We start from the raw sequence: 25,872 nt of genomic DNA on the forward strand, positions 1-25,872 counted from the left end.
CCCGCCCGCCTCAGCCCCCGCCCGCTCTCCCTCTCACGCACACCGGCCGGACGGCGAAGACCCGGCGCGCTCGGACCCCGGTGGCGGCTCGTCTGGGAAGGACGGGGCGGCCGGCGCCGCGCGTCGGCTTCGCTCCCTCTCTAGGCAACACCGCCGGGCTGCTCGGAGCCGCTCCCGGGAAGGCGAGCCCGGCCAGAGGGGCGGGGAGGGGGTCCGGCACACGGGCGAGCTGTGCGGAGACCGGTGCCTTTCAGCTGAGGCATCCGAACAGCGGCCGCCCCGGCAACGGCGGACGCGGCGGCGGCAGGGCGGGTTCGCCACCGCCGGGCTCGCCGCGGCCCCCGGGTCACCGGCCCCGCAGGGAGGGAGGGGGAGAGCCCGGGCGGGCGCGGTGACAGCCGCACCCCCGCGCTCCTACCTGGGAGGGGCCGCCCGGGGGGACGCGCTGCCCGCCGGGTTCCGCCGCCGCGCCGGGCGCATGGGCTCAGCCCCGCTCCCCCGCTGCAGGGCCGGCTGCCAGAGCGCAGGCGGCCCGGGCCATTACCCTGGCGCGGCGGCGGGGCCAGCCGGGGCGGGCAGGGGGAGGGCTGTGCCGCCGGGGCCGCCCCTCGGGGCTTTGACAGCGGGGTCCGCCCGCGGGCCCGGCCCGGCCGCCCCTCACGGAGCAGGGAAGGGGGTGCGCGGGCACACCGTGCTTGGCCCGGGCGGTGGCAGAGGGTGAGCGCTCCCTGCGCACCGGGCCCCGCACCTTCCCAGTGCCCGCCCCGGCGGGGAGAGCTCCCTGTGCTCGTACACTTGCCTCCCGAGAGGTCCGTGATTTCCCTTCCCGCTGCCATAGGCCTGGTCCTTTCCCCTCTGCCCACGGGTGCGGGGTTGCTGACCCCAGACACCCTGCTCAGGGGTCCGGCGGCCCCGGCCCCGGGCACACAACCGCGTGGGCACCTCCAGCCTCCCCGCCGCGGAGCCGCCGGCAGCGCCCTATAAACAGCTCGTGTGCGAAAGCCACAGCCGCTGCAGCGTGTCATGGAGAAGCAGCGGGAGAGAGAAAAGCTTTGCCAAGGGACTGGGCCCGGGAAGCATGAGATGGGTCAGAGGTGGGTACAACCTGGCCAAGACATCTCCCCGATGACGCAGTTCCAGGTGCACTCAGTGCTTCTGTAAAAAGTGGCCATGCATCACTCCCTTCCTGCCCTACAGGTGCAGGAGCTGGCCCGTGCCAGCAGAGACAATTAAACTAGCTCAGAGCAAGCACCACAGCACTGTGACATTTGCGCTGGCTCCTCCTGGGCCAGCTCGGGTCTGGAAGCAATCTAGTTGGGTTTATTAGCTTGGGCCTGGTTCCAAGCAAATGCAGGCTGAGCCACGATGTGCAGCTTTGCACCAGCAAGCTTTACCAGCCCACACTTTTCTGGCTCAGGGGTGTCTGCACCCTGCTGCCCTGCATGCTGCTGTCAGCACAGGTGCAGCACAGCAGGTCTGTAACACACCAGGACAGCTCAAGGATAGCAGTGACTCGGAGTCAGCCCTGATTTACATGGGTGTAAATCAGACAGACGGCTGGCTGGAAATCCTGCTTGTTCACAGCAAACCTAAAGGAGAGGCTTGGGAGATTTAGCACAAGGAGGAGGGACAGCTACTGAACTGGCATCTTGCTACACCCCTCCTGAGGAGCATCCCGCAGGGAGACAAAAGATCTTCATCATCTTGTAGCACAGATGCTGCACAGAATGCCTCACTCACAGTATTATCCAGACCCTTAATAACATCTTTCACCCTGCAGAGTACAGGAACGGTCAGGACAGGAAGGCATGACTTTTTCTTGGCAAACGCTATGAGTGTTGTGGATTTAGTGGGAGGGAAGCAACTCTCCATAAAAGACACAAGATCTTGAGATGGAACAAGCAGTTCTGGGAGCACCAGTACTAATGACTCTCATTTGCAGTGCCTCTTCTCATTCCTGCCCAGTGTGGATGCCCTGAGGTCTACCAAAGGAGGAGCTTGCTAGCCTTTCTCTTCAACAGTGGCAGTAATAGGATCTTTTCTTTCCTATAAGGTCATATCTTAAACTGTTAATAGCTCTCTGTCAAATGTGGTTAAAAATGGATAAATCCCTTCAGAATATCTCAGTGAGAACAAGAAGCTGCAAAAAGGGAGAAATCCTCACTTTAAGTCTATAGAAAACTAAATATCAACTAGGTGGCACAAATACTGAATTTGAATGTTTTTATAGATCTCCAGGATATCACCAATGTAAAAATTTTCAGTGTATGTTGTCAGTCTGTGTGTTTGTACTCTACAGCCACCTCTCAGTGCTCTGCTAACCTACATCCCCTATTCCCCAGTCCCATCTGTCCCTGGGGCTCTCAGGACCGAGCTGTTCTTTCTCTTCAATTTGGAAATGCCAAAAGCACCTGGCAGTGCTACCAGAAGCAGTAATTATTTAAGACACAAAAACACTGTGGCAACAGTTTAAACTTCAGTTGACGTGAAGAGGCAGTAAAATTTACTGAAGGAAATATTATTCCAGAACACAGTGTAACCAAGGTAATCCTGCTGCTTCCAGTGCAGGAAGAAAATAGTGTTGAGATGGATTTTGAACACGGGCTCATCTTGTTCAAATTATTACAACTATATTGATACACACTGCCCAAATATCTGAACTGGAGGGGTTTTCCTAGAAAACGGGTAGTTTTGAATATATTGAGTACCTTCCTAGAGGGATTTTCTTTTGTGGTTAGGGAGCTTCCCACAGCAGGCAGGAAAAAGGACAGCTCGTTAACCCACATCACTCTGCGTTTTCTACCTGAGGCCGTCTGAACCACTGCTTATTTCTTTTTTTCACCATTACCAATATCCAGAATATTCCGCAAAATACCGGCAGGTGCCGCCACTGGCTCAGCAATCGCCCAGGGCTGGGCTGCTCCGCGGGCAGGAACGGGCAGGGAGCCTCCTCGGTGCTCTGAGCACCCTCTAAAAGCCAGGAAGGCTTTGGACTGAAGCACATCAGAGCTCCAATCTCCAACAGGTGAAGGCCCTTCACAGCGAGATTAATTTCCCCGTGGCAGGTCATCTCTCCCAGAGCTGGAGACCTCATGGCTCAGGCTGCAGGTACCTACATTGCTCCCATAGGAAATGAGGCCCCACAGATTCTCACCACCGTGTCCTCAGGTTCGAGTGAGGCATTTGGCAGCTGCCCTGTCTTTGCTGGGATTGTGCAGCTGGGGATGCCCATCCCTGGCTCTGAGCAAGAGAAACTGGTGGTGGATGGAGATTCTCCTCCAGACCTGGATGTGTCTGATAGAGACTTGACTCCTACAGCTGTTCCAAAGCAGTGACTTGGCTCCTCTGACAAATCCACAGAGGTGGAAGGAACAAGTGCTGGGAGAAGCAAGTGCTTCTTGAATAACTGTAGTAATGGGAGAATTAAGCAGTCCCCTTTCTTTCTCTGCTGAATCAGAAGACACTTCATATGTTTTGGTTCTGGAACAAAGGCCAAGCAAGTGCAATCGTGGCTGCTAAGACTGTTTTATGCCCTGGGTCACCATGACTTTGCTGAATGCACGAGCTGTACAGCAAACACTGATTCACCCAATGTTGTCACTACATCCATGAAATAAATAGATGGGTGCCTCCACTCTGTGTCCTTGTGAAAACCAGTCACTGGAGAGCAATACTCTCCCTTTAGGAGAATGAGGGAAAGATTTCCCCATATTAGCCTTCTTATTCAACATTCTTGGTTGTCAAGGGCTGTGATCATGGGTCATAACATGGCCCACAGTTAGCCCAGTTTTCTCCTTCCTTTGTTAGTGAAGTCACCATCACCAAAGCAGACCTTCCAGCTGAGGCAGACAGGCCATCTTCAGTCCCTGAAGCTAGTCCCTGGGGCTTGCTTCATTTAAAATCAATTATGAAAAGTGAGGTTGCAATTTGGTATAAAGAACATCCAGAGGAATGCAACTGCTTGCCTGAATATCCTCTGGCTAGGTCACGAGGGTAGGACACCCACTTGATAAGTAACCAGAGACTTGCCCATCTGCCCAATTCACCCCTAGTTGGTGACCAAAGAAAGAGAAAACGGGTAGTAGAGTAAGGTGAGCTCAGGCTGGGGTGAAATTGTACCGGTAAGGAGAACAAGTTTAAAAAAGTTTGATGCATCAGTTTTTCCCTGATGACACCAGCCACGATCAGGTCAGTGCCACACCAGTGTTCACGGGGTCTGCAGGTGCTTTGGCAGACACGCAGCCTCTCGGCTCTGTGTTCACAGCTGCACAGGCAGAGGCACAGCTGTCCCGCCCATAGAGCTGAACACACAGGAGGGGGGAAAGGACATTGCATGAAGGGAACTCCAGTTCACCAAATCCAGCCTTCCCAGTGCGCTCTTTACCTTTGCCAGGAACCCATGGCTGTAAGTGGCCGCTGCGCTGTGTGTCGTCACAAACCGGATCTTCGAGAAACTTGGAGCAGCTGAAACCTCCAGTTCCCCCAGCAGTTCTGTGGGAGGAGAGGAATGAAGCAGAACAGATACAGGTAAGGTGAGCTGTGCAGAGCAAACAAGCAGAAGTGAAGTGTTAGTCTCTAATTCATATATTGAAATCTTTTACTCCAGCAGGCAACAAAATGAAATTTTAAAGGGACACAATTGAAATCATAAGAATTTTGTGTAACTGCTGCAGTGCAGACAGAGGTGGGAGGTGTTACCATAAGTATTCTCTTAATATAGGGCAAAACAGGTTCTCTGGTAGGAGAATAACAAACTTTCTTATAAATAGCCTGGTCACACACTAGCTGTCAATTCATACAAAACATTTTTTTACAAAGGCATGCCAAGTCCAGACTTGTTTTTGTTTTAATTTACTGCACTACAGATTGTAAAAGAGAAGCAACCAAACAAAAACTGAGCCAAAGGGATTGTGTCTGTGAGTATGCCCATTTCTTAGATATTGCCTATATCCCTTTAAGGCAGCACAAAGCCCTTCTTTATAGTGGTTTGAGAATGACCTCCTAAATTGAGGCAGCAGGGTCAAACTGACCACACATTATCTAGCAACATACTCAACTATTGCCTCATAACTTACAGATTTGTTTATGGCTCTTATAGTTAGAAAAAAGAAATTCCTCAGATCACTTTGACTTATCTTTTATAAACAAGCTTCTTTTCAATAGTATATTTTGGGAAAACCATACAGTAATCTTGAATCCCCTTTTGTCTTGCAGAGACTGCAAGAAATTACCAGCATCTCCCAAAGCCACTGTAACACTACAGATCCCTCCTGCCTCCCCAGTTAACTGACAGATCATTCTAGTCAACTTTGAGGAAAATACGTCTAGAAAAGGGTCCAACCAGCCTCCATTCAGGATGTGGTTGTTACACCTGCAGTTACCTTTCTCAGACATTCATCTCTACTATTTCTCTGCATCAATCTATAAATAAATCCCTTCTCACACCATGTTTACACAACACAGGTAGTAAAGTAAACTTCAGTCATAAAAAAGCAAACAAACAACCCCCCCCCCCCAAAACAGCACAGCTGAGGCATATTCAGTTTGTAAAATCTAATCCTTGGCACTGGGACATGCCAGGACTAGAATTGCTGGTACAAACTCATCTCATGCCTACTCTAAATGAGTTACAGAACTGGTGCTATAACATGGCCCCCAGTTATTTTGCCTGGGGCTCCATATATTCAATGCACTGGAGACAGCGATTGCTGAATGAGCAGCTAGCCACTCTTCTTTCTGTTTTCTCTTCATTGGCAGAGTGTCTGGGCCACACATGGAATGTATTTACTGCACATCAGCCAAGCCCTGCTCAGAATACAGTTCATTTACTCCAGGGCATTTCTTTAGTGTCCATCACTGCAGCAGCCTACTGATTTTGGACACAAATGTTTTGTTATCATCACTGGAGGTGAGAGAGGGTGGGGTTAGGCTAAGCTTCATTTTACAACAGAGGCCCAGAAGCCAAAATCTTCAGTTTGAGGGCTAAACTTGTGACAAAGACTAACTGCTTCCCTTACCCCTCATTCCCTTTAGCATTTCCCATCCTTGTCTGTGATAAAACACATTTCCGGTTCCATCAAACTCAACCCTCGGTGTTCCAAACAGAGCATGTGAAATCTGGAAGACTTGTAAAGTAGCCACCTGTGAAGAGCTCAAGTGCAGCACAGGATCCCTGTGCAAGGCACAGAAAGGACAAACCAATTTACCTGGCAGTGTTCAGCTTGCACTAACCACAGGAGTGGACTTTCTCTTCCTACAACACTCTATGGTTGCTGACAAAGCCTTCTCAGAACTGACTACCAACACCTGTAAAGACAGCCCCTCACTACCCAGCTTTGAGCTGCAGCCCTGTGCTCAACCCAAAACTTTGTACCACCACTGACAAGGTTCACAGCCCAGTGCTTCCCTAGACCTGCTTTGAGCAGTGACCTCTGCCCATGAATAGACAGGGAACCCAGTGGTTTACAAAGCTGCTGCCCCATCTCCCTGGTCCTCAAAGCTTGCCCTGGACACAGGCACCCAGCCTGTCTCTTGAGCTGAAACTTCTAACATTAGTAAGCCTATAACTGGAACTTGCTGAGCTGAGAGGAGAATGATGCTTACACATAACTCCCAACAATCTTTGATTCACAGAAAGCTATACAATCCCGCTCCCAATACCTTTAAAATTCCCTCCAGGGCTCTTGTCATACCTTTTCAGACAAGATGCAGTTAAATACAACAGCCCACCCCAGCCCTGTGTTTTAGTAGTCAGATTTAAAAGTTGAGTTATTCAAGAAGTGAAAGGCAAAGCCTGGAATTTTTTGTGCATTTTGGGCAGGAGTGGGAGAGGAACCTACAGTGCACTCAGCGCTGTTTCTTTGATGGTTGCATGAGTACATACATGTGCTTAGGCCATAGTTTTCTCTGAAATTCTGACTGTAGGAACTGACTCTTTAGGGGATAAAAAATAGAAAAAGAAAAAAAGAGGGAACTCCTGTACCACCACCACCACTTATTCAAAGAATCAGCTAGAGGATCCAGCAGGCCACCCAGGGAACTATTCCTACTTGAATTTGTGTTTTGTTCTCATGGCAGGCTCCAGAAATACTATGTTCATCTGTCTCCTGCATGACTAGTTCTATTGTAGTCCCGAGATTTTTGCAAGGACAGGAAGGTGAGGTCTTCTCTAGATTACTTTTTGTTTTCTGAAATCAGAGCATGATGCAGCTGTTGTTCTTTCTCAGGTTGTTTCTCAGGCACGAGGGACCTGCACCATTTGTTTATACAACAGGTTTGTCCAAAGCCAGTCTGCCCGATGCAAATCTCCACCAGTCTGCAGCAAGAGAAAGCAACATTCTAATGCGAGAACATCCCCTTACAACACCAGAGCCTGGCAAACCACATTCCAGCTCTGTCTACAGCACCCAAATGCATTTGATCCACACAGCAAATACATGAACACCATACTGGTGATGGAAAATATCAAAGACCACAGGGTGGAAGGTATGTGGGTATTGAGGAGGGTCCTCAGTTTGCAGTGTCCGTGATGATTCCACACAGACCTTTATGTTTTTTATTGCATCTTTGTAGGTGGTGATGGGAGAAGTGGGAGCATGGCTGCCACGGGCAGGTGAAGCCCTGCAGCTGCAGTACACCTGTTTGTACAGGGAAAGCACTGCAAGCTGCCACCATTCATCCCCTGGGGAAAGGGGACAACACTGCACATGGCAAGAAGCTCCTCCACAGCCAAGGGTGCTCCTGGAGCCACCTCATATGCAGTCACGTACACCCAACCCCTCAGAGCATCAGGCACTCCCCCAGGCAGAGCTCCCATCCCAGAGGTGGCCACTGGCAGGAGGTGGGGGAGATCTGGCATGCACACAGCCCACAGGCTGCACCACTTGCCTGTGACTGAACAGGTACCAGAAAATTCATCAGCAAGAGGCTGGTACTTCCACGGCTGCAGCTGGATGCCCTCAGAGCCGTAGGTCTGTGGCAGGTGGGAAGATGGCTGCTCCAGGCCCGAGGACACCGAGCACAGCACACACAATGCAGCCTCTGTTCACAGCACAAGCAACAGAATCGAAACCACTTCATTTCAAGGGGGCATTCAGGCCTGGAGCCACCACTGGCACAGGGACAGCTCTCCAAAGTGGCAGAGTGCTCCTATTGAGGGAGCAAGTCTGGCCTGGCTCCTGTGGATACAGCAGCGTGCAACAGCTCCAAGGATCAGGGCCACTGCATTTGTCCACCCACAGGCTGAATTCCAAAGCTCTATCTCAGAAAACTAAGCAGGATATATGGGGTTTTTTTCAGACATAACAGGTTGCTTAAGAGCTAAAGCCTCTATTTCATTACTCCATTGTAGCAGGAACACAGGTCTGAAACCATCAACCTTGTACCTCTCCACAGCTGCAGTGGAAATAATTTCAGGTACTCTTGAATGCAGCTGACCTGTGGGAGAGGCAGGTTTTTCACAAGGTTGCCAGAATGCTGTTTCACTTGTGCATGCAGCAGGCAATCCAGCAACAAGGTGCAGTTCAGCTTTGAGATGATTAAACAGATGAGAAACATTATCAGGCTTGAGGGATTCAGTTTAACTGCAGTTCCATAGAAACCAGCAGTAAAAAGGCTGTATTTTTTTCCTCATTACCCAGAATGCAGAACTGAACTCAAGAGACTCTTCCCTTACCTCACAGAGGCTTCACAGGCTGATTCTTTTCATATTAAGACAAAAGTATACAAACGGATTTGAAACACCAGCAGTTTGCCAGGGGATTATGATTATTCCCCAAACCAAAATTAGAATGTTATCCCTGTTTGTGTTGTGTGAGCCAGTTACTGCATCTTCAGAGGGCACCACCTAACATACATTTTATATTCCCATACACTTTACAGTAGCTCATGCTGATGAATTGAAAGATGCACTTTTAAGTAAAGGCTTAAAAAAAAAAAGTCTTCAGCTCTTTAAGAATTGGAGCTTTTAAAGAAACCACAAAGCAATCAGCCTTTGAAAGCTCTTCTGCCATTCAGAGAATGCCATGAATCACACACACATTAGCAGATGTCATGTGCAAATCTCTGTTGCAACACTAGGAGGACAGACCTCAACCACTTTGGCATCCAAAAAGTCATCTCCATTTTAAGCCTGCTGCTGACAACTCTCAACACTGTTAATTACACCTTGCAGCTTATAGTTGTGAGAGTGTTGCAGAAGATACCACAGCAATAATACTGAACCTGTTTAAAAGTGTGATAAAATTTCGTGGAAGCTTTCAGCTGCAGTATTTGAGTCAACAGTTACACCTGAGGTATCAGCTAAAGCACCATTTAACTCCAGGTGCACATTGTAATGCCAGAAAATAAGCAAATTAAATTATTTATTAAGTCAGGCAGGCAAAAGGCTTTGAAATAGTAATCAAACCTGTGATAGAAGTTGAGCTTGGCAAAGCTTTAAGAGACTTTGTGCTTAATCTTTAAACATAGTGGAAGGCTGTCCATCACCTTGTGTGTTTGCTGTGAGCCATCTCAATGCAAAAAGAACAATACAGTTCTCATTTCCACTATCAAACCTAACACCTGCAGTGTCTGCATTACAAGAAAATTACCTGTCTCTACTGAAGAAAGCACTATGCAGGTCTCATTGGAGATTTGGGGTTTTCTCTTTTACCCTAAAGGGTTATTACTACACAGCCACTCACTATGAGCTGCTCGTTTTATCACATCATCATAACTGACACCAGGGCCATCTTCAGATCTTGGGTCCTCTATAAAAAAAACACCACCACAACAAAACCCATAAGACTAACAGCACTGAAGAGAATGGAAAGAAAATTATAATATTGTTTCCCCTTATCACACTAAATTCATTTGCAAGACCATTTAGCTTACTGTTCTCACCTTCATACTCCACATACACATTTTCTAGTGTAGCTGTAACAGGAACTGGAGTCTGTTTAAAAACCGAGTAGTTAATTTTCAAATTATTTGGGACAGGTTTTCAGATAAAAAGCTTTTAAAAATGCTTTAAAAAAGAAATATTTTCCACCAGAATCTACCAGTAATATATGCTATTTTAAAAAATTTGGATATGCTGCAAACATCCTTCTTACCCCCCTGAACAGAAAGCTGTTGATCTAAACTTTAATTCACAATATCGTTGCTTGGGAGTTTTACTAAATGCAGTAATGTTTCCTGTGCGTTTCAGCATAGATCAGAACTTAGTTTCCTAGGTCACCTTAAAGATAAAATCTTTAAGTTTTCAAGCAGTATTTGTGTGTTAAGAAGGCCTTTCTGCACACTGTTCTACTCTGAAGGGGTATTTCCAGCTTACAGAAGAGCAGCATGTTTTATTCCTGGGCACATCTGTTTCCTACTCTTAAACTACACACTTGATCTGCACTAAAAGTGTTATCAACTAAATTTATGAAGCACTTAAGCACACTAAGTATCTATGTAAATCTCTGCTCAGCCCTTTAACAGAAAAGGGTAGGGAAAGAACATAGTGTGAAAAATAATGAAGGATCTGAGTGTCAAAGTAACTCTGGTAATCTCAAATGTCATAGCCTTACCTAAAAGAAGAACTGGCACTTTCTCATTTGTGACATTAAAAGAAGGCAAGATGAATTTTACAAGTTTTATTATACAAAAGATGATCCAAACCCCTAAGAGTTCTTCTACAGTTCTAAAAGTTTTGTTCTGCAACTTGTACTTCCATATGCTTTTCCAAAAAGCCAAAATAAAAAGACTCATTAGTCTCACTTTCTTCTTAGCAAGAGTCTTGAAAAAACCCAACCGTAGCTGCATCAAAATCTGTTATTTATTCTTTGTATTCCAAGAATTGCTGAAGTCTTTTCTTATGTTCTGTAGACACTTGCACTGCACTAAAAACAAAAGCAGAACATTTTACATTAAGTGTAATACACCACAAAAATAAAGTCTCATGCCAAAATTGAGTATACATTGAAATCAATTACACTGAAGCTAAATTTTAGAAAACCCAGCTGTATGAAAAGCCTATGTTCCAAGGCAAAGAAACATATTAACCCTTAAAACTGTCAATTCTCATCCTACTACTAAGACACTTGTCCCAGGAAACCTTGTCCATTTACTTACCTTTAAATACACAGAACAACTGATTAACTTGCAAGGATGACTTAGGTGAGAATCTCTTAACATGATCTCTCCTGTATATCAAGCACTTCCAAACTGAGGGACATTTCATGCCCACAGGGAGAGATGGGCAGATGCTGCAGGAAGTTTCAGTCCCACATATTCAGAGGCTAAGTATGAAAGTCTGCCTGCTGTGACAGTAGCTGAGAAAGAGCCTTTGGGTGACCAGGCAGCAACGGAATTCCATTATTTGGACCCTTCATAGGATTCTCTCCCTACAGAACAATTGTCTCTACTTGATTTATTTTCTTTTCAGCAGCTCAGATTTATTAAATGAGTGGTATTCACGAACTGCTTCTAAAGAGTTCATGAAAAGTCACTGAGAAAAATTACCCAGAAATCTATGAATAATAAATTTCTAAGCGGGACCATATATCTACACAAGAACTTTTTAAGGTTCCACAAATCAAAAAAGTACTAAAATACCATGTTAGAATAATGACCTGAAGAGATTTTTTTCCCCCGAACTTCCTTTCTCACAGGTTCTACAATAACATTATTTAAACGAAATTTAACAAGCAAGCAATCATGAGGAATTTCTTACTTTAAGTGTTCTCCAAAGACAGTAGTTATCCGGTACAGTGCTGTCTTCAGAGATGCTCTAAGTGCAAACCGTAGTGTTTTGTAGGATGTGTCCACCAGACTCCCTGAGACCCGGGAGGGCTTGCTAGAAACATGTGGCAGTTTGAAATGTCTGTCTACAACCTGATTGAGAAAAACATAAATGAAATCAGGTCATCTGTTCAATTATTTCATAATGTAACCATTTGACACGTTTGTGTCAAATAAAGCAAAAAAAGTGCACATTCGGAAATTCCACCAAGACACACAAGAATGTTTTGGAGATTGATCATTTCCCAGCCATCAACAGGAACACAGAACCAAGATTCTGTTACTAGTCTTAACTGCCAAGCACAGCACATGCTGCAGTAGAAACACAACTATGTCCCATATTATGACTTCTTTCTTTTAGAAACGAGGGTATTGGCTTTTTTTCCCCCCTTGTGCCTGTTCTTGGAATAGATGACTTGCACTGAAAAACTTTAATAACCTCCAAATTCTTTCCAAGAATGTCCATTAGGGCAGTGTAAAATGATTATGTCAATAGGACATGCACAGCCTTGGAAATAAATCTGGATTTTTTAAAAATACACATTGAACAAACATCAGTGACTTGAGGGTAATGTCTTAGTATTTTGAAAGAGAACATCATACAGATCTTATCTCCTGTGATTTGCAATGTCTCCAAGTGCTCCATGTTGCACGAGGAATTGTGTACAGCCAAATACAGTCCTAACTCTGCATAAAATATAGTAGTATAATTGCTGCATCCCTGAAATAAGCACACAGTACCATTTTTTATTTTGAAACATTCCATGCTTTCTCCTTCTACATTTTAAAAAACAAACAGGGTTTTTATTCAGCTGTTTCATAGTGCACACAGTGACAACCAGCTGTTTTGTTCAGATTAACTGCAAAAGAGCTGTTTCAGTGGCAACAACTTGAATGTTATGACTAGTCAGCAAGGTCATAATGTAAAATTACCAAGACTCCTCCTAAACTTGTCCTGCAGTAAGGAAAAGTTAACAGTTTTACCTCCTGAAGAGTCAGTAAAGTATTCAGGATAGCTGGCAGTGTAGTTTGGACAACTCCAAACTGGTCTTCAGTAAAGGAGGCTGCTACCAAGTGAGACAGACCTTTAAAAAAAAAAAAAAAAAAGAATTTTGCTCTAATTAATGCTTCAAAAGCTGAGAATTCAGTAACAAAGATCATGGCATTGCCTGAAGAATCTACTGGTGTGGTAGAGCTCTTCAGGACTTACTGCAGCCAGCTGACAGTTACCTCAGCTTTGGCTCAAGGACTAAATCACTCACTGGTTTTACAAGTGTATTATAGCTTGAGGTTGATACAGCAAGAGAGATTATATATTAAATAAATTTTTAAAAACACATTGGCTCCCTTTTTCCAAAAGAAAATCCCAAAGTGCAACCACATACTGTCATTTTTCTGATTCTCTGCAGATCATCTTTTTCTGTTTATTTGCTAAATTACGACCTGAGTGCCTCCCTCAATTCCCTGATTAACAGAGAAACACTCAGAGCCTTTAGTCAGAAAAGCTGCTGTAAAAAGAAGTTATAAATCTATTGGTGGGAAAATGTAAACGTGATACATGGCTTCACATCATCGAGAAGCAAAAGAAATGAGTTTAGGGATCTCTACAGAACATAAAGTAAGAGATCTCAGATGGGATCTCAAAACTAACAAGTGAATTAGACTTTAGCCTAATGGTGTCTGGTGTCTGAAATGCAGTTGGGATTTTGTCAAAAGTGTTTCAAAGACTTTTATTCTGTTATATTTATAAAGTACAGAGGCCCAGAAAAGTTTTCCATGAATCAACAGAGTGGATCACCTGGAAACTGCTTACCTTCCAAAGCCCAGATATGCATTTGGGCATCAGAGAAGACAGCCTGGATGGAGGCTTCTGGGTGCTGAGAAGAAACCAAAATGTTGTAAGTGCACTTTATAAATAATAACACAAAACCTGCAGGTTTCACTAAGGTGTTACACATTCCATAGGGTCCTGTCCCTCCCCTCAGAACAGACAGGTATGGGATAATCCTGCTATGAAACTCACAGTAAGTACAAAATTGTACTTATAGAAAACCTTTGATAAAAATACAGGTTTTAGAACCCTTACTCTACGACAAGGTACAAAAGGCTACAGCAGAGCCCATGTGCTCCTGCATTTCCAGTCCCTGCTGCTCAGTCTCAAACACAGGATCGCCCTTACCTTGCTGAAGAAATACATTATCAGTGCCCGTCTGGACAAGAAGTTTTTTATCTGAAAAGAAACAAAAGATTAAACTTATTATCTGTATTTATGTAAGCTATGCACAGTTGGCCCTACTCAACCCTACCAGCTTCAGACAGTATAGAGGCATTGAGGGGTAGGGGGAGGGAAGGATCTGTGTTATGTAAGCTAAGCGGAGAAGGAAGTATTCATTCCATAAAATGGGAAATTCTTCCAAAGAATACCCAAGGTACACCCTGTATATACTGCAGTTTTACTCTACCTGTTCTTGCTTGTTCTGAAGCCATGTGTAAATAAATTTGGGCTGTACTGCCTCGCTACCAGCTTTTGCAGCAGAGAGCACTGGGAAGGACTCATGGTGGGAACCATTCATTTGATGATCTACAAGAAAAAAAATACAGTATCTTCAGAAAAACTGGTTGCTGTCACTTTAGTCCTCACAATACAGCTCTCCATCGACATGGCTACTACACTTATGGCTACAAGACAGTGCTGTAGAAAAATCTCTACCTGAAACCGATGTCCACAGCTTTGGTCCCCTTCTCATAACAAGGGGACTTTGGAGCGGTCCATGCCAAGAGGAGTTTACATCCACAACTCCCTTCTTGCAATTTAAAGCAGGTGAGGTGAAGGGTGAACCAATGTCAGACCCAGGAGACGTCTTCAGAGGCATTAGGGAGGGTTTAACCAGTGGAGACATGGTGGCTCTGAGAACAACATTAGACCTCTGTGACTGGAAAGACACGTCGTCTGTCCCAACAGCTCCTAATGACACAGAACACACTGCATGGAGACAACAGGCTGGCACAGATGAAGTAACAGACAGGTTTGTTATTTCATTGCTATTTCAACAACTTCTGTATCATCAGAGCTTTTATTATAGGACATTGTTACAGCTGTGGTTGTGCAAAGAAGTACATCAGCATAAGCATGGAGTGTTTTCCAAGTTCAACAGTTTAAGAACAGCAAGTAATGAGAAGGATCCTTGTGAATTTATTTTTCTCCTGATACAGATCCACATAAAGTGGGCTATTAGGATTAAGTACTAGAGAAAAGGCTACATACAGAAGAGTGACAAGTCTTTGGCAAGTTTGGTATGTAAAAAAAGGCATGTCTGTCTCAAAATCCAAGGAATAGCAATATCAGAAGAAATTCACCTCTGACATACCAACAGTCCCTGCTGTTCCCAGAGCACTGCCTGCTAAGGGATTTCATTACCTGGCAGCCTTGTGCTAACACAGCTCTGCTGCCAGGAATGATGCCCAAGTCTGGCAGGTAAAACACCCAAAATGCTTGGAGGCTGCACACAGCTCAGGAGTCAGATTGGGCTTTTCTTATTCTACAGTGATATTAGTGAATCACACAAACATAAAAAACCCCCTAATTTTACCATCTTAAACTAATCATAAGAGCAGTTATGCAAATTAAAAAGCATCTCTTGGCAAGTTTGTAAACAAACTGAGTAAACATATTCTTTCCAAGCTTTCTAGTTATTTTGAGATTATCTCAACAAGAATACCTAAAATGATATTGGGAGAGAATCTTTTTTGTTTGCATTTATTTCCAGAAATTCCTGTGACTCATTTTCCTCATAGAGCTTAACTAAAACTAATGTACCCATGTATCAATCTGTACTGTCATGCTTTACAAACCTTTATGAGCATTTCCTCACATACCTGGAGTCTGTGGAGGTACTTTCAGCTCCCCCACTGGCTGCTTTGCTCTCCCGTTTGCTGCTGCAGCTTCCTGCTGTGCAATCAGCCTCTGGGTCAGATCACTCAGAAGACTCAAGCACTCCCTTGATATTGCAGTCCAGTTGTGTGGGTGCCCACCTGACATATGCACACAAAAAGGAATGTTTAGCCCAGCTGCTCCTCTTGTATCTGTTCTGACAGTGCCCATGTGCTCTCAGCAGGAGCTTCACAGTGACAGTACTACTCCATTTGTAAAACGCCACAGGGCATTTCCACTGTGACAGCTTGTTCGTACTGAGAGGAAGATGAAAACATGGACAGATTCCATCCTCCTATCAATGGATAACTCTAAAAAGACTTCAGTGGAACCTGCTAAGCAAGCAGGAAACACAGGCAGTTCAGCCTATCTGACCTGAAATCACTGAACAGTTAAAATGAACAAAGTAATATCAATGGGGATGGCAAACAGGTCTGAAGCAGTACAAACACTAGAATTCCTGATAAGGTGTTACAAAAAGTTCCTGAAGGCTTCTAAACAGTTTTAATTGACCTTCTCTGCCATATCTTTGAATGTAGCAAAGGGCCTGTGTACTAATTGAAATTACAGCCAGTGTTTGCTCTCATGGCTCCAGGGGTGACTCACTATTTGTGCCTGATTTCCCCTCACTCACACCTCAACATTCAGCTTTCATACACATCTGCTGGAATATCCAATCTGGACTATTTGATTAGTGGTGTGAATCAGAGGGCCCTGCTTTCAATATCCTAAACCCGTATGTCCTCATGGCTGTCATTTAAATCAGACACCAGAATGGTTTGAGTTTAGTAGATGAAACAATACGAATATAGATAATTAAGTGTTCTTTTGGAAAAGGCACCACAAGGGATGAGGCCTCACAAAATTGCATAACTTGTATTACATAACTTGTATAACAATTTTTGAAAAAGGAAAAGAATCAACAGGAAATAGTTTTTGTAATTACCTGGCTGACTAAGGCTAAAGACTTCCTGTCGTCGAACAGGGGAGTACTGGGAAAGTAACATCAAGTCTTGTAAGGCTAAAAACTAACAACAGAGGAAAATGTTTTAGTGCATGCAAAGTCCAGCGTATTTCCTTTAAAAAATATGGAGTTATCCATACAAAATCAATCCCTACCAAAGAATGAGTTCACACAGACTAAACCCAGCCATGAAACAGAAAAAGAAGGGAGGCAAATCCCTAGGACCACTCTGGATGTGGCTGCCGAGTTGGTAAGAGCTTCAGAGAATTTTACTGATATGTCAGTTCTCTGGAGTTCAAGTAGATCTAACACTATTTTTTATCTGAGCAGCTCAGGCAGAAGGAGCCCAAGACACAAAAAAGTGTAAGGAAAGAACTGTTTCTGCAAACCAGAGCTCACCTACAGCTTTAGGGTCAGTGCCTTACAGGACCAACCTAACATTCTTTTTCATGTGATAATTAATGTGCACAATATGCAAGACCCTATCACAAATTAGACAATTTTAGTAATATCTGAGATTATAAATTGTGCTGTGCTCAACTCTTCTTCACACATCCTCTGATAATGCAGCTAAGCTTAAAAAGGCATTGCAACCTATTGTATCTCCAGCCTTACCAGAAATCTGTACAATCAGTAAATGTGGATTTTGCGTGTGCAGGAGAATAATCTTATCTTTATTTACATAATACTTCTTATATGAGGCCTTCGATTTTTAAGTATTATAATCAGTAAGTCCTATTAATGATTACCATAGACCAAAATTCCTCTTCTTTACTCACAGTACACACCAATACACTTATGTTGCAAACAGATCTTTCCCTCTAACGAAATGAATCCTTACAGTAACAGCGTGGTGAGCACCAGCAGATGTCACTACTAAACAAATTTTCACCATTAAGTGTAACAGCCTTTGTGAATGTTCTGAGGCAGCTTTTGAAGGAACTGGCACCTCAGTTAACAGAACTGGTACCAGGAAGATGTGACTCAGTGCTCTGACAAACACCTCAGCACACAGCCAGCAGGGAAGATGGTGGGAGTTCAATTACCTTAATAAGGAGGGGAGGATTGCTGTTTAAGATTTTAGGCAGGCACTGGTCTGTCTCCTCAGCAAATGTTGGCTGGACAGGAAAATGATGAGTCTAAATATAAATATCAGAAGTTATGTTATACAGAGGAAATCACAAGAAAACCTTATGAAAAACCCACCTGAGCTGTTACTTGTCAAGTGAATGATGAGCTACAAAAGCACATAATCCACTGCTTCAACTCACTGTAAACTGACCTGGAATTTCTAACATGTAATAAAAAGACTTTACTCCTTATGTTTAAAATTGAAAAATCTCAGAAAAAACTCAGATATTTTTATCTTAAAGTACATTCCATGTACCCACAGAATACATAGCTAGGTGCATCATATGGTTATGAAAGAAATTCCTCTAACCACATACCTGTGAAAAACTAGTGATACCATCTTCCAAAACAAGACTGAAACCTGAACTGCAAAGTCTGTCTTGACCTGGGTAACCATTCTGGTGAAGAACTAAGAGTTCTTTTACCAAATAAGAAAAGATTTTTAAAATTTTTCTTTTGCGCTGTTCCACTGATAAGCTAAAAATTTCTTATTTTTATCATCATAATTTTCATGTCCTGTGTTTTAATAGAATTCCTGTGGCTATAACATTTAAAATGTGAATAGCAGTGCTTGAACTGTATCAAACATCACAACTTTTTAACCCTATTTAACATGGTTCAATTTGGGCACAGATTAACTGTTAGTTTTATGTTACTGCACTCATCTTACACACCATAGCTTTATTCTCCTCTGTTTCCAACTCCAAAATTTAAATTTGAGGTAGCAACTGCTTTCAAAGTGTTAATAAATGGACTTTAGGTAGACTAAATTTCTTTCATGACCTCAGTTGACACTATGCAAATACTTATAAACAACTCTGGAATTTTTTTAGCTCATTAAAAAAAATAAAATCATGTGCATAAACAAATGTTTTGTTCAACAGTCAGAAGGGTAAGGTCCATTTTATACCTTCCCAGATAGATATTTTTGTCTTCCACAGTTCTATAAGCAATAGAACAACTACAGACAGCAGCAGTGTTCACTGGTGCTTCAGTGATTATCCTTTGAAACACCTCAGAGCTGTTCTTATGCTTAGACCTTTTTAAAGCTAACATCCCAACAGCACTGTATGCCATTTCACTCCATGAGTGCTTTGCACTAATACATTGATGCAGGACTTAAACCTCACTTTTTTCCCCCTATTTATCTACAGTCTAGTCAAGCTTTCACTGAAAAAAAAAAAAGTTGGTTTTTCCTCTGTATTTGTAAACAAAGATCAGTCAACTCTTGGTTGGCAAGACTTTTCCTTTCTCCCTCCCCCTTCAATCGGGGTCTCATATATTTAAATGGTCTTTTTTTAGCCCTTTTAATTTGTAACTTTATGGTTGAATGAAAAAGCACAAGTGTCTTAATTCCCACAGTTGCTTGAAGTCTATTTTAATACTGCAGACCTAATTAGATTAACATGTTTCTGCTTTGGAGAACTCTGTACTTTGAGGGTTTGCTTAAATTTGAGCTTTCTAGAGCTTAGCTTGCAGGAAACAGTTTATTGTTTTCTTAGCTTGTCTTGCTCTAAGGAGAAGGAAAGTCGGTAATGCCCAGGCCTGTCTTGACTGTTGGGTTATCAGTTACTGTCTGCAGTGCATGCTGTGAAAATTCAACTCACAATAAGTTATTTCCTAGTAAAACTGCTTTTGAAAGGAAGTATTATCTGTGCAACACTGATGTTCTACCTTTAGCACTGTCACAAGTACTAACCTCTGTAGCATAGATTTTGAAGAGCAGCCATGCAATGTACCAGGTCATCAGAAGAAACACACCACACAACCAGGTATGGTAAAACAAGGAGAGATCCAATAAGCCACTCAGAGTGTCGAGAGGATGCAATTTACTGGAGATAAAACCAAGAAGATACAAGTATTTTAGTAGTTTTATTTTGGAAGATGCTTGCAGTAAGAATAAAGTTGGTTTTGGTTTTTTTTTTGCAAAAACAATTTCTTAAATATACTTGAGATACCAGTTCTTTGATTTTTCAGTAACTGATGAAATGAAGTTCAGACAAATTAATGAAGTTAGGGAAAAGAAATATGAAATAAGTAATAATGATTACAGTTTTAGTCAATTAAGGTGTTAAGACTCCAGCTTCCCTATTTTAAAAACAAACAAGAGCCATATAAAAATAAAGATGCCCCACCAAAGAAACACCACAGAAAAGCAGGTACAACACATACATGCAATTCGGAGAGATTAGCCTTTCTAATACTTTAGAGACTTACAGAGATGAAATAAACAGAGGATTTCTTAATTACTATCTTAATGACAAGATGGTTCCCACAAAGGGTTGTTGGTTCCTTTTGGATCCATTTCAGAAGCACCCAACGCTCCCCACGTTTCGTGTGGGAAGGCAAGGAACCCAGTCCTGCTACCAAGAGCAGCTGCTAAGCTGCACCTCCTCAGCAAAGGGAGCTGTCAGCAATATTCCAAGCTTCCAGCAGGATGTCCTACCTACCTGTCTATATGAAGATCCATTGTGGTACATATCCATACCTTTGGGATATAACCTACGGAATCAAAAAGAAACACCGAAACAAATGTGACGCTGCAACACACACACACAACAGGCCAAAAAGAAGACAAACACAGAATTAAGGCAGAGACAAGAGACTGGTCTTGTAACACACGTTGACAAGGAAACAATCTGCCTTTGGGGTTTTTGGTTTTTTTCAAGAAATAGAAACAGGAGAATGAAAAAAAGGCTTCAGGTCAGCAACTGTACACAGAGATGTAGACCTTCTCTTTTACTGCCAGCTTCTCAGCACTGAGTTAATTGTGTTTTCTCACTCACAAAAGAGGGTTAATAGTAGTTTAATACTAATTTTCACTAAAGCTCTGGCAGCAGCAAAGTGCTTTTAAAGACTTAATGGAAACTGACATAGAACCACCATACTTCTAATTTATCTCCTGATGTAAATAAATTGGAAATCATTCTTACATATTTTGACATCGTTTAGGAGGATAATTATAACCATAACATAAAGAATTCCTTATTTTTAGAAGTCTGATGCAAACATCTTTATCAGCAGAGATTTTTTTTAAAGACAAAATGCCATTTTCATATGGGGGGGAACCATACTGCCTTTGTCTCCCTAGCTCCCTCCAAAAAATATATAGGGCACATGAGAATAAAGCCAAAGTGTTATTTTTTACCTAAAAAAATAGGGAAAACATAGCAACATTACATGTGGTGAAGTCATGCCCACTGCTGGTGTGTCACATTCAGCTCTGTGACACTACACTTCCAATGCCAAGCAATGAAGGGAGCGGTCCCAAGGCATGGAGATGTTTATTAATTTATATATATTTCAGGATATTTAAAGAAAAAAGGGAATATAAATTACAGACAAAAACTTTTTTTCAACTGCACTGTTTTCAGATTTATAACCTCTTTGCAAAAATCAGGACAGGTATGAACAGAGTGGCCCAAAGCATCAGGTTTTGATGTAAATTGTAAACCACCACCTGATCAGAATTTGGTTGCTCCATTTACAAGGTATTACAGGTTATTTCACTGCTGCCTACAATGAGGTTTCCTGCACAGAAGAGATCACCAGAGACAGTAACACAGTGATCAAACAGACTTCAGGGTAGAAACGTATTATTCCCCACTCCCTTCTCCCTAGAACACTGTCACCTCCTTATCATGTATCAGCCAGACAATAAATTCTTATAGAAGGTGTTCATCTCTTTGGAAAAAGACATTTCTCTTATGCTAAACAGACTTCTGTGAGGCTGTAAGAACTGCCATCCTACAAATATTGCTGTACAAACCCTGTGCCTTTTCCTCCTGTCTTACAGAGGTGTTAGATCTCTCTTTTTGTTTAAACAAGTCTAAGTGTCTTCAGCAAGTCACCTGAAAGGCTGAAAAATAGCATAACAGGCCTGACTGATTAAAGTTTTCAAAATACAGGAATAAAAAAGAAAAAAAAAGAGAGAGAACTTCAGGAACACATACCAAAAAAGTAATACGCAACAAAGAAGTTTCTAACAAAATATACTGATTCCACACAACTGTGTTTGATCAGGAGAGGCAAAGATCTTCTGAAACGTAGATACTTGTATTGCTAAAAACAAACAAGTAAAAGTTTAGTATTGAAGTCTAGAGGAGTTAAAAAATTAGTTTAAGGCAATTCCAAGTGTTACACGTACTATTTATTCCCCCAATCATTCCTGCCATTTTATAAGCATCTCTAGTTCTCATCCTTTTTCCTACTTGTAGCAGTAGAAAATGGAGGATGGAGTAAATTGACTCTATACACAAGGGAAGACACTATGAACTCTAATGCAAAATAAAGGGAAAAAACCCAAAGAATACATATTTAATCTACTGGATTTCATTTAGATTCTAAATGTTCAATTAAATTATAGGGGAAATTTAGACAAGCATGAGTTTCAGTCAGTAATGCTCCAAGGAGAGAAACCAACTTAATGCCTTCCTCCATACAAATAAATTATATTTCTTTCCAAATGACTAAAGTAACCCAGCTGACAAACGAAACCTTCAAAATGAAACCATGCAAATTAAACCAAAATGATTTCATTCTTTACTTGGCTAAGTTACATAAAAAAAAAAAAGGAGAATTAACAATATTAAAATAATAGATTTTTAAAAAAATACTACAGCTACAGCATTGCCAAAATGATGTCTGGTTTGCTGATAAACTCAATGCTCAGCATAATGCAGTATAAATGTTTTTCACTAATACAAGCAACCTTGTTTAAAGACACCTCTTGCCAAGTTGGCTGGACTGTGTAAATCTGCCAATGAGGCAAAGTTAATGGCTGCTGTGAGGCTACAGCAACAGAATAAGTATTTTTAAGATGATGTTTCACAGTGGTACAGGTTTCTTCTGTGGGACTGTCCCCTCCAAAGGAATTGTTGGAATTTCAGTTTCCATAGCACTACAAACATGGAACAGCTTTAGATATTGAGCTTTAAGCAAGATTAAATATGCTATTTAGACTTGAACTGAGTCGGTACCCAGTTACAACTGATAATATGCCTTTCTTTATTTTTAAATCTCAAGATTCTCAGCTTTTAGGTGACCCTTGTTGTCAGTTCAAGGAGCTGACATCCAGTTGCCTCCAGTTGATATCCAGTATACATTGTCTCTTTCCTGTAGTTCACCTGCCACCTCAGCCAGCTTTTAACATGCATCAGGTTAGTCTAAGTCTAAATATTCCAGTCACAGCATCCCAATTTTTGTGTTCATTTGAAGGGAGCTGAGCAGGAAGGAGGAAGATGAGCACTGCTGGCATTTAAAGCTGAGTGCACACTTTGTCTATCAGTGAAAGCCTGCCCACAGACCGCTCCTACTGCCACAGTCAGATATACAAACTGTCCAGGCTTTTTTCTGATCACTGTTCTACTTAGACATGTCCTTCTACAAAGGTGTTTAAACCTCTTACCTGAATGATTGGAAATGGCAAATAATTCATATTGTTGATAAGATAGAAAAGGCTATAACTGTATCCCAAGAAAGTTCCAGAAAGTAGAAAGAAGAGGTGATACTCATTTAGGCACGTCTGAGGAACAGCATCATCTAGGCTAAAACAGAAAACAGAATTAATTCTGAGTTCAAAACAAATAAACTCATTCAAGCCTTAGGAAGTTCAAAGGAAAAGTCTGATTTTGCTTTCCTAATCAGTACATGTGATGGTATCTCAGTAAGTTTTTGCTAAAGTAGGAATCCCACCACCTGTTTTTGTACTTTATGCATTTAGGATGCTTCCATTTTTTATGAAGTGTGTCCCATTAACTGTAAGACCAATACTTAATTCAAGTGACAACCAATTTGTCACCATTCAACTTTCCACTAAGAACCCTGGCAATTTAGTTTTTCTGGTCCAGTTATTTCTCTATGCACTGCAACATTTAAAAAAGGTGGTATTTGCTGTCCTTTAATAAAGAAAATCAACATAGAATTACTTATTTTTGAGAGTACCCAAATTCTAGGGATTTTTTGAAAGAAATTGTCAGTAAATACATTTTATAACAAAAATTCTTTGTTTATCTTTAACATACACACACAATTACCTTTCTGAAGGCGTGCAGGACACGGCAAGAAACTGGAACCTGCCTTTAGTCATAACTGTAGCACACCAAGCCACCAGCATTCCCATTACAGCATGAACAAAAGAATGGATGACTTGCTGAGGGTGAATAATTTTTCCTATCAGTGCTAATCGAGAGCATGGTATCGATGGCACAACTGTAAATAAAGCAGAAAAGGAATTTTCACTTCTTACTAATAAAACTTTCATTAAAAAACAAAAAAACAACCAAAACTAAAAAAACCACCAGTCACCAAAGAACTTTTCACAGTTGGGATCAGTCACTAAATTATAAAGAAATCAATGAGATGGCTCAGCTAAGTGTCTCAGCCATGAGGTAAGTGGGAATTTGGGATGATTTACTCAAAAATAAGCTTTGCATATTCTCTATATTAGTTTAAAAGGAAATCTAATCCACTGACATTAAATACATTGAATGTAAGCCCCAATGTCTTTAAATGCTCATCCTATTTAATTAGAGTATAAAAGACAGTTCTGCAGTTTACACAACCCACCTGCATAAAATTCAACGTTGAAGATGCTTATTACAATTAGCACCACAGACATGAGGAGGATACAAAAGATGACGTAGGAAGTATACAAATCATTGAAAGAATCTAAAAAAAGTAGAAAATGTTATAGTTCAGGAGATTGCAGTAACACAGCAGTGGCACATTAAGTAACAGAAAAGAGCACTAAATCAGCAACAATCCAGTGAGAGCTTAAGAGGGGTAATGGTCAGTGGGCTCTAATCCCACTAGATCTGCCCAGATGCACATTTCTGCATAAAACCATATTTAAACTTCGCAGAAAATATTTTACACACTTATAACTTGTTTTCTCATAACTGAACACTCAGAGTTTAGTGTAAAAAAAGAAAGCCTTCTAAGTGAATTAAACTATGTCTTATATAAAGCAGATTCCCTTAATTCAATAAAAGCTGCAGCCATCCAGCGATGCTAAAAAGGGAAGAAATTCCTTACAGATTGAAAATACAAAACCCCAAAAGCAGCAAAGGGGAAAAGAAATCAAGTCTCTCTGCCTAGAGCAGCTCAGTGATCACAGGTATCAAGCTCCCAGCTAAACATCTCTAATTTTTCGTGTGTGTACTCAAGTGAAAGTTATTCTCATCATGTGGAGTGGCTGCCTCAGGAATTTCACTTGTGATTCCATGTACCACAGAGGAAACTGAAGCTCTTTATGGAAACAGCAGCTACACAGAGTGGAAGGGGAAGTGTGTCCGAATACTCGGAACAGACAAATAAGCCACTTACCCCGGGTTTTTTTTCTGTGAGGGACGTGAACTTGCAACACTTATTCCTGCCTAGGGAGGACTATGGGCGGTGTGGTTTTAAGTAACGCAGAAACACTTCAAAGTCTAAAGACTATTCAGGACACAAAGCGCAAGTGTAACACGGTATCACTGTCAGCTCCCGTTATCTGGGACCGAGCCCAAGACAACAGAGAGTGGAGAAAAAGACACAAATACAAATACGCGAGTGTAAAATCAGGAAAACACGGAGGGGCACGTACTCGAGATCCAGCGCACCGGGTGGAGCAGGTCGAGCCCGCTGAGGACGATGAAGGCCGCGGTGCACACGGGCAGCAGCACCAAGGACCAGGTGACGGCAGCGGCCACTCGCCAGCCCAGCACCTGTGGGAAGACAGCATGAAGGGAGCGAGGGGGCGGGGGGGTCCAGAACCCGGCAGCCCAGCGCCTGAGGGGAGCGCAGCGTGAGGGGACCGAGGGGGACCGGCACCTCCCGCCAACCCAGCGCCTGAGGAAAGACAGCTATAAGGGGGGACCGGAACACGCCGCCACCCGCCAGCTCAGCGCCTGAAAGGAGCGCAGCGTGAGAGGAGCGGTCCCGGGGCACTGCCCTTGTCCCCGACCTGCCGCAGCAGCGCCCGCTGCCCGCCCGCCGCCGCCTCCATGGCCCGGCCCGGCCCCGCCGCCCGTTCAAAGCCGCCGCCCAACGGCCCCACGTGCCGGGACCGCGACACTTCCGCCGCGCGCCCGCGCGCGGG

At 42.9% G+C, this 25,872-nt stretch overlaps 3 protein-coding genes across 10 annotated transcripts in view; 1 reads left to right on the forward strand and 2 right to left on the reverse strand.

Moving 5' to 3' along the window:
* GLIS1 (GLIS family zinc finger 1) overlaps positions 1-4,485 on the reverse strand; it is a 187,623-nt gene extending 183,138 nt beyond the window's left edge. For 2 of the 4 annotated variants that reach the window (XM_051800991.1, XM_051800983.1), the window contains exon 1: positions 4,385-4,485. The gene's annotated coding sequence lies outside the window, so the exon portion shown is untranslated. The other 2 variants (XM_051800973.1, XM_051800964.1) reach the window with 2 other exon arrangements.
* On the forward strand, positions 610-8,440 carry LOC127477460 (uncharacterized). 5 transcript variants are annotated; one of them, XR_007906974.1, is made up of 6 exons: positions 610-1,094; positions 4,394-4,527; positions 5,758-5,908; positions 7,078-7,156; positions 7,274-7,485; positions 7,573-8,440. XR_007906974.1 is itself a non-coding variant. In XM_051801824.1 (5 exons), the coding sequence occupies exons 1-5, from the start codon at positions 1,079-1,081 to the stop codon at positions 7,614-7,616; spliced, it is 609 nt and encodes a 202-aa protein (XP_051657784.1). In that variant the 5' UTR covers positions 610-1,078; the 3' UTR covers positions 7,617-8,440. The 5 variants fall into 5 exon arrangements, 2 of the variants coding, with proteins under 2 accessions (XP_051657784.1, XP_051657785.1); XR_007906975.1 differs by lacking the exon at positions 5,758-5,908; XM_051801824.1 differs by lacking the exon at positions 7,078-7,156 and having other exon boundaries at positions 4,394-4,532; positions 7,227-7,485.
* A 2,169-nt stretch (positions 8,441-10,609) lies between these two features.
* On the reverse strand, positions 10,610-25,800 carry NDC1 (NDC1 transmembrane nucleoporin). The gene is made up of 18 exons (XM_051801139.1): positions 25,738-25,800; positions 25,378-25,498; positions 24,360-24,461; positions 23,828-24,002; positions 23,200-23,338; positions 21,746-21,854; positions 20,243-20,294; positions 19,492-19,624; positions 17,708-17,800; positions 16,644-16,725; positions 15,643-15,798; positions 14,477-14,731; positions 14,229-14,347; positions 13,946-13,996; positions 13,580-13,643; positions 12,751-12,851; positions 11,699-11,859; positions 10,610-10,865 (listed from the first exon to the last, which is right to left on the reverse strand). Exons 1-18 carry the CDS (start codon positions 25,777-25,779, stop codon positions 10,802-10,804), a joined length of 2,019 nt encoding a protein of 672 aa, XP_051657099.1. The 5' UTR covers positions 25,780-25,800; the 3' UTR covers positions 10,610-10,801.
* Between the last annotated feature and the right edge of the window lie 72 nt (positions 25,801-25,872).

Source organism: Manacus candei, unplaced genomic scaffold (genome assembly GCF_025592945.1).
Source record: "Manacus candei isolate 608988 ecotype Guabito, Panama unplaced genomic scaffold, ASM2559294v1 h1tg000005l, whole genome shotgun sequence".
NCBI lineage: Eukaryota > Metazoa > Chordata > Aves > Passeriformes > Pipridae > Manacus > Manacus candei.

Coding starts and splice junctions, on each gene's coding strand:
- NDC1 (XM_051801139.1), bottom strand. CDS start 25,779: ATGGAGGCGGCGGCGGGCGGGCAGCGGGCGCTGCTGCGGCAG. Junction 19,625..20,242: donor ATGGATCTTCATATAGACAG/GTAGGTAGGACA, acceptor TTTTATCTCCAG/TAAATTGCATCCTCTCGACA. Junction 13,644..13,945: donor TAATGTATTTCTTCAGCAAG/GTAAGGGCGATC, acceptor GTTTCTTCTCAG/CACCCAGAAGCCTCCATCCA.
- LOC127477460 (XM_051801824.1), top strand. Junction 5,909..7,226: donor TTTTGTTATCATCACTGGAG/GTGAGAGAGGGT, acceptor GTTCTTTCTCAG/GTTGTTTCTCAGGCACGAGG. Junction 7,486..7,572: donor CAAAGACCACAGGGTGGAAG/GTATGTGGGTAT, acceptor GCATCTTTGTAG/GTGGTGATGGGAGAAGTGGG.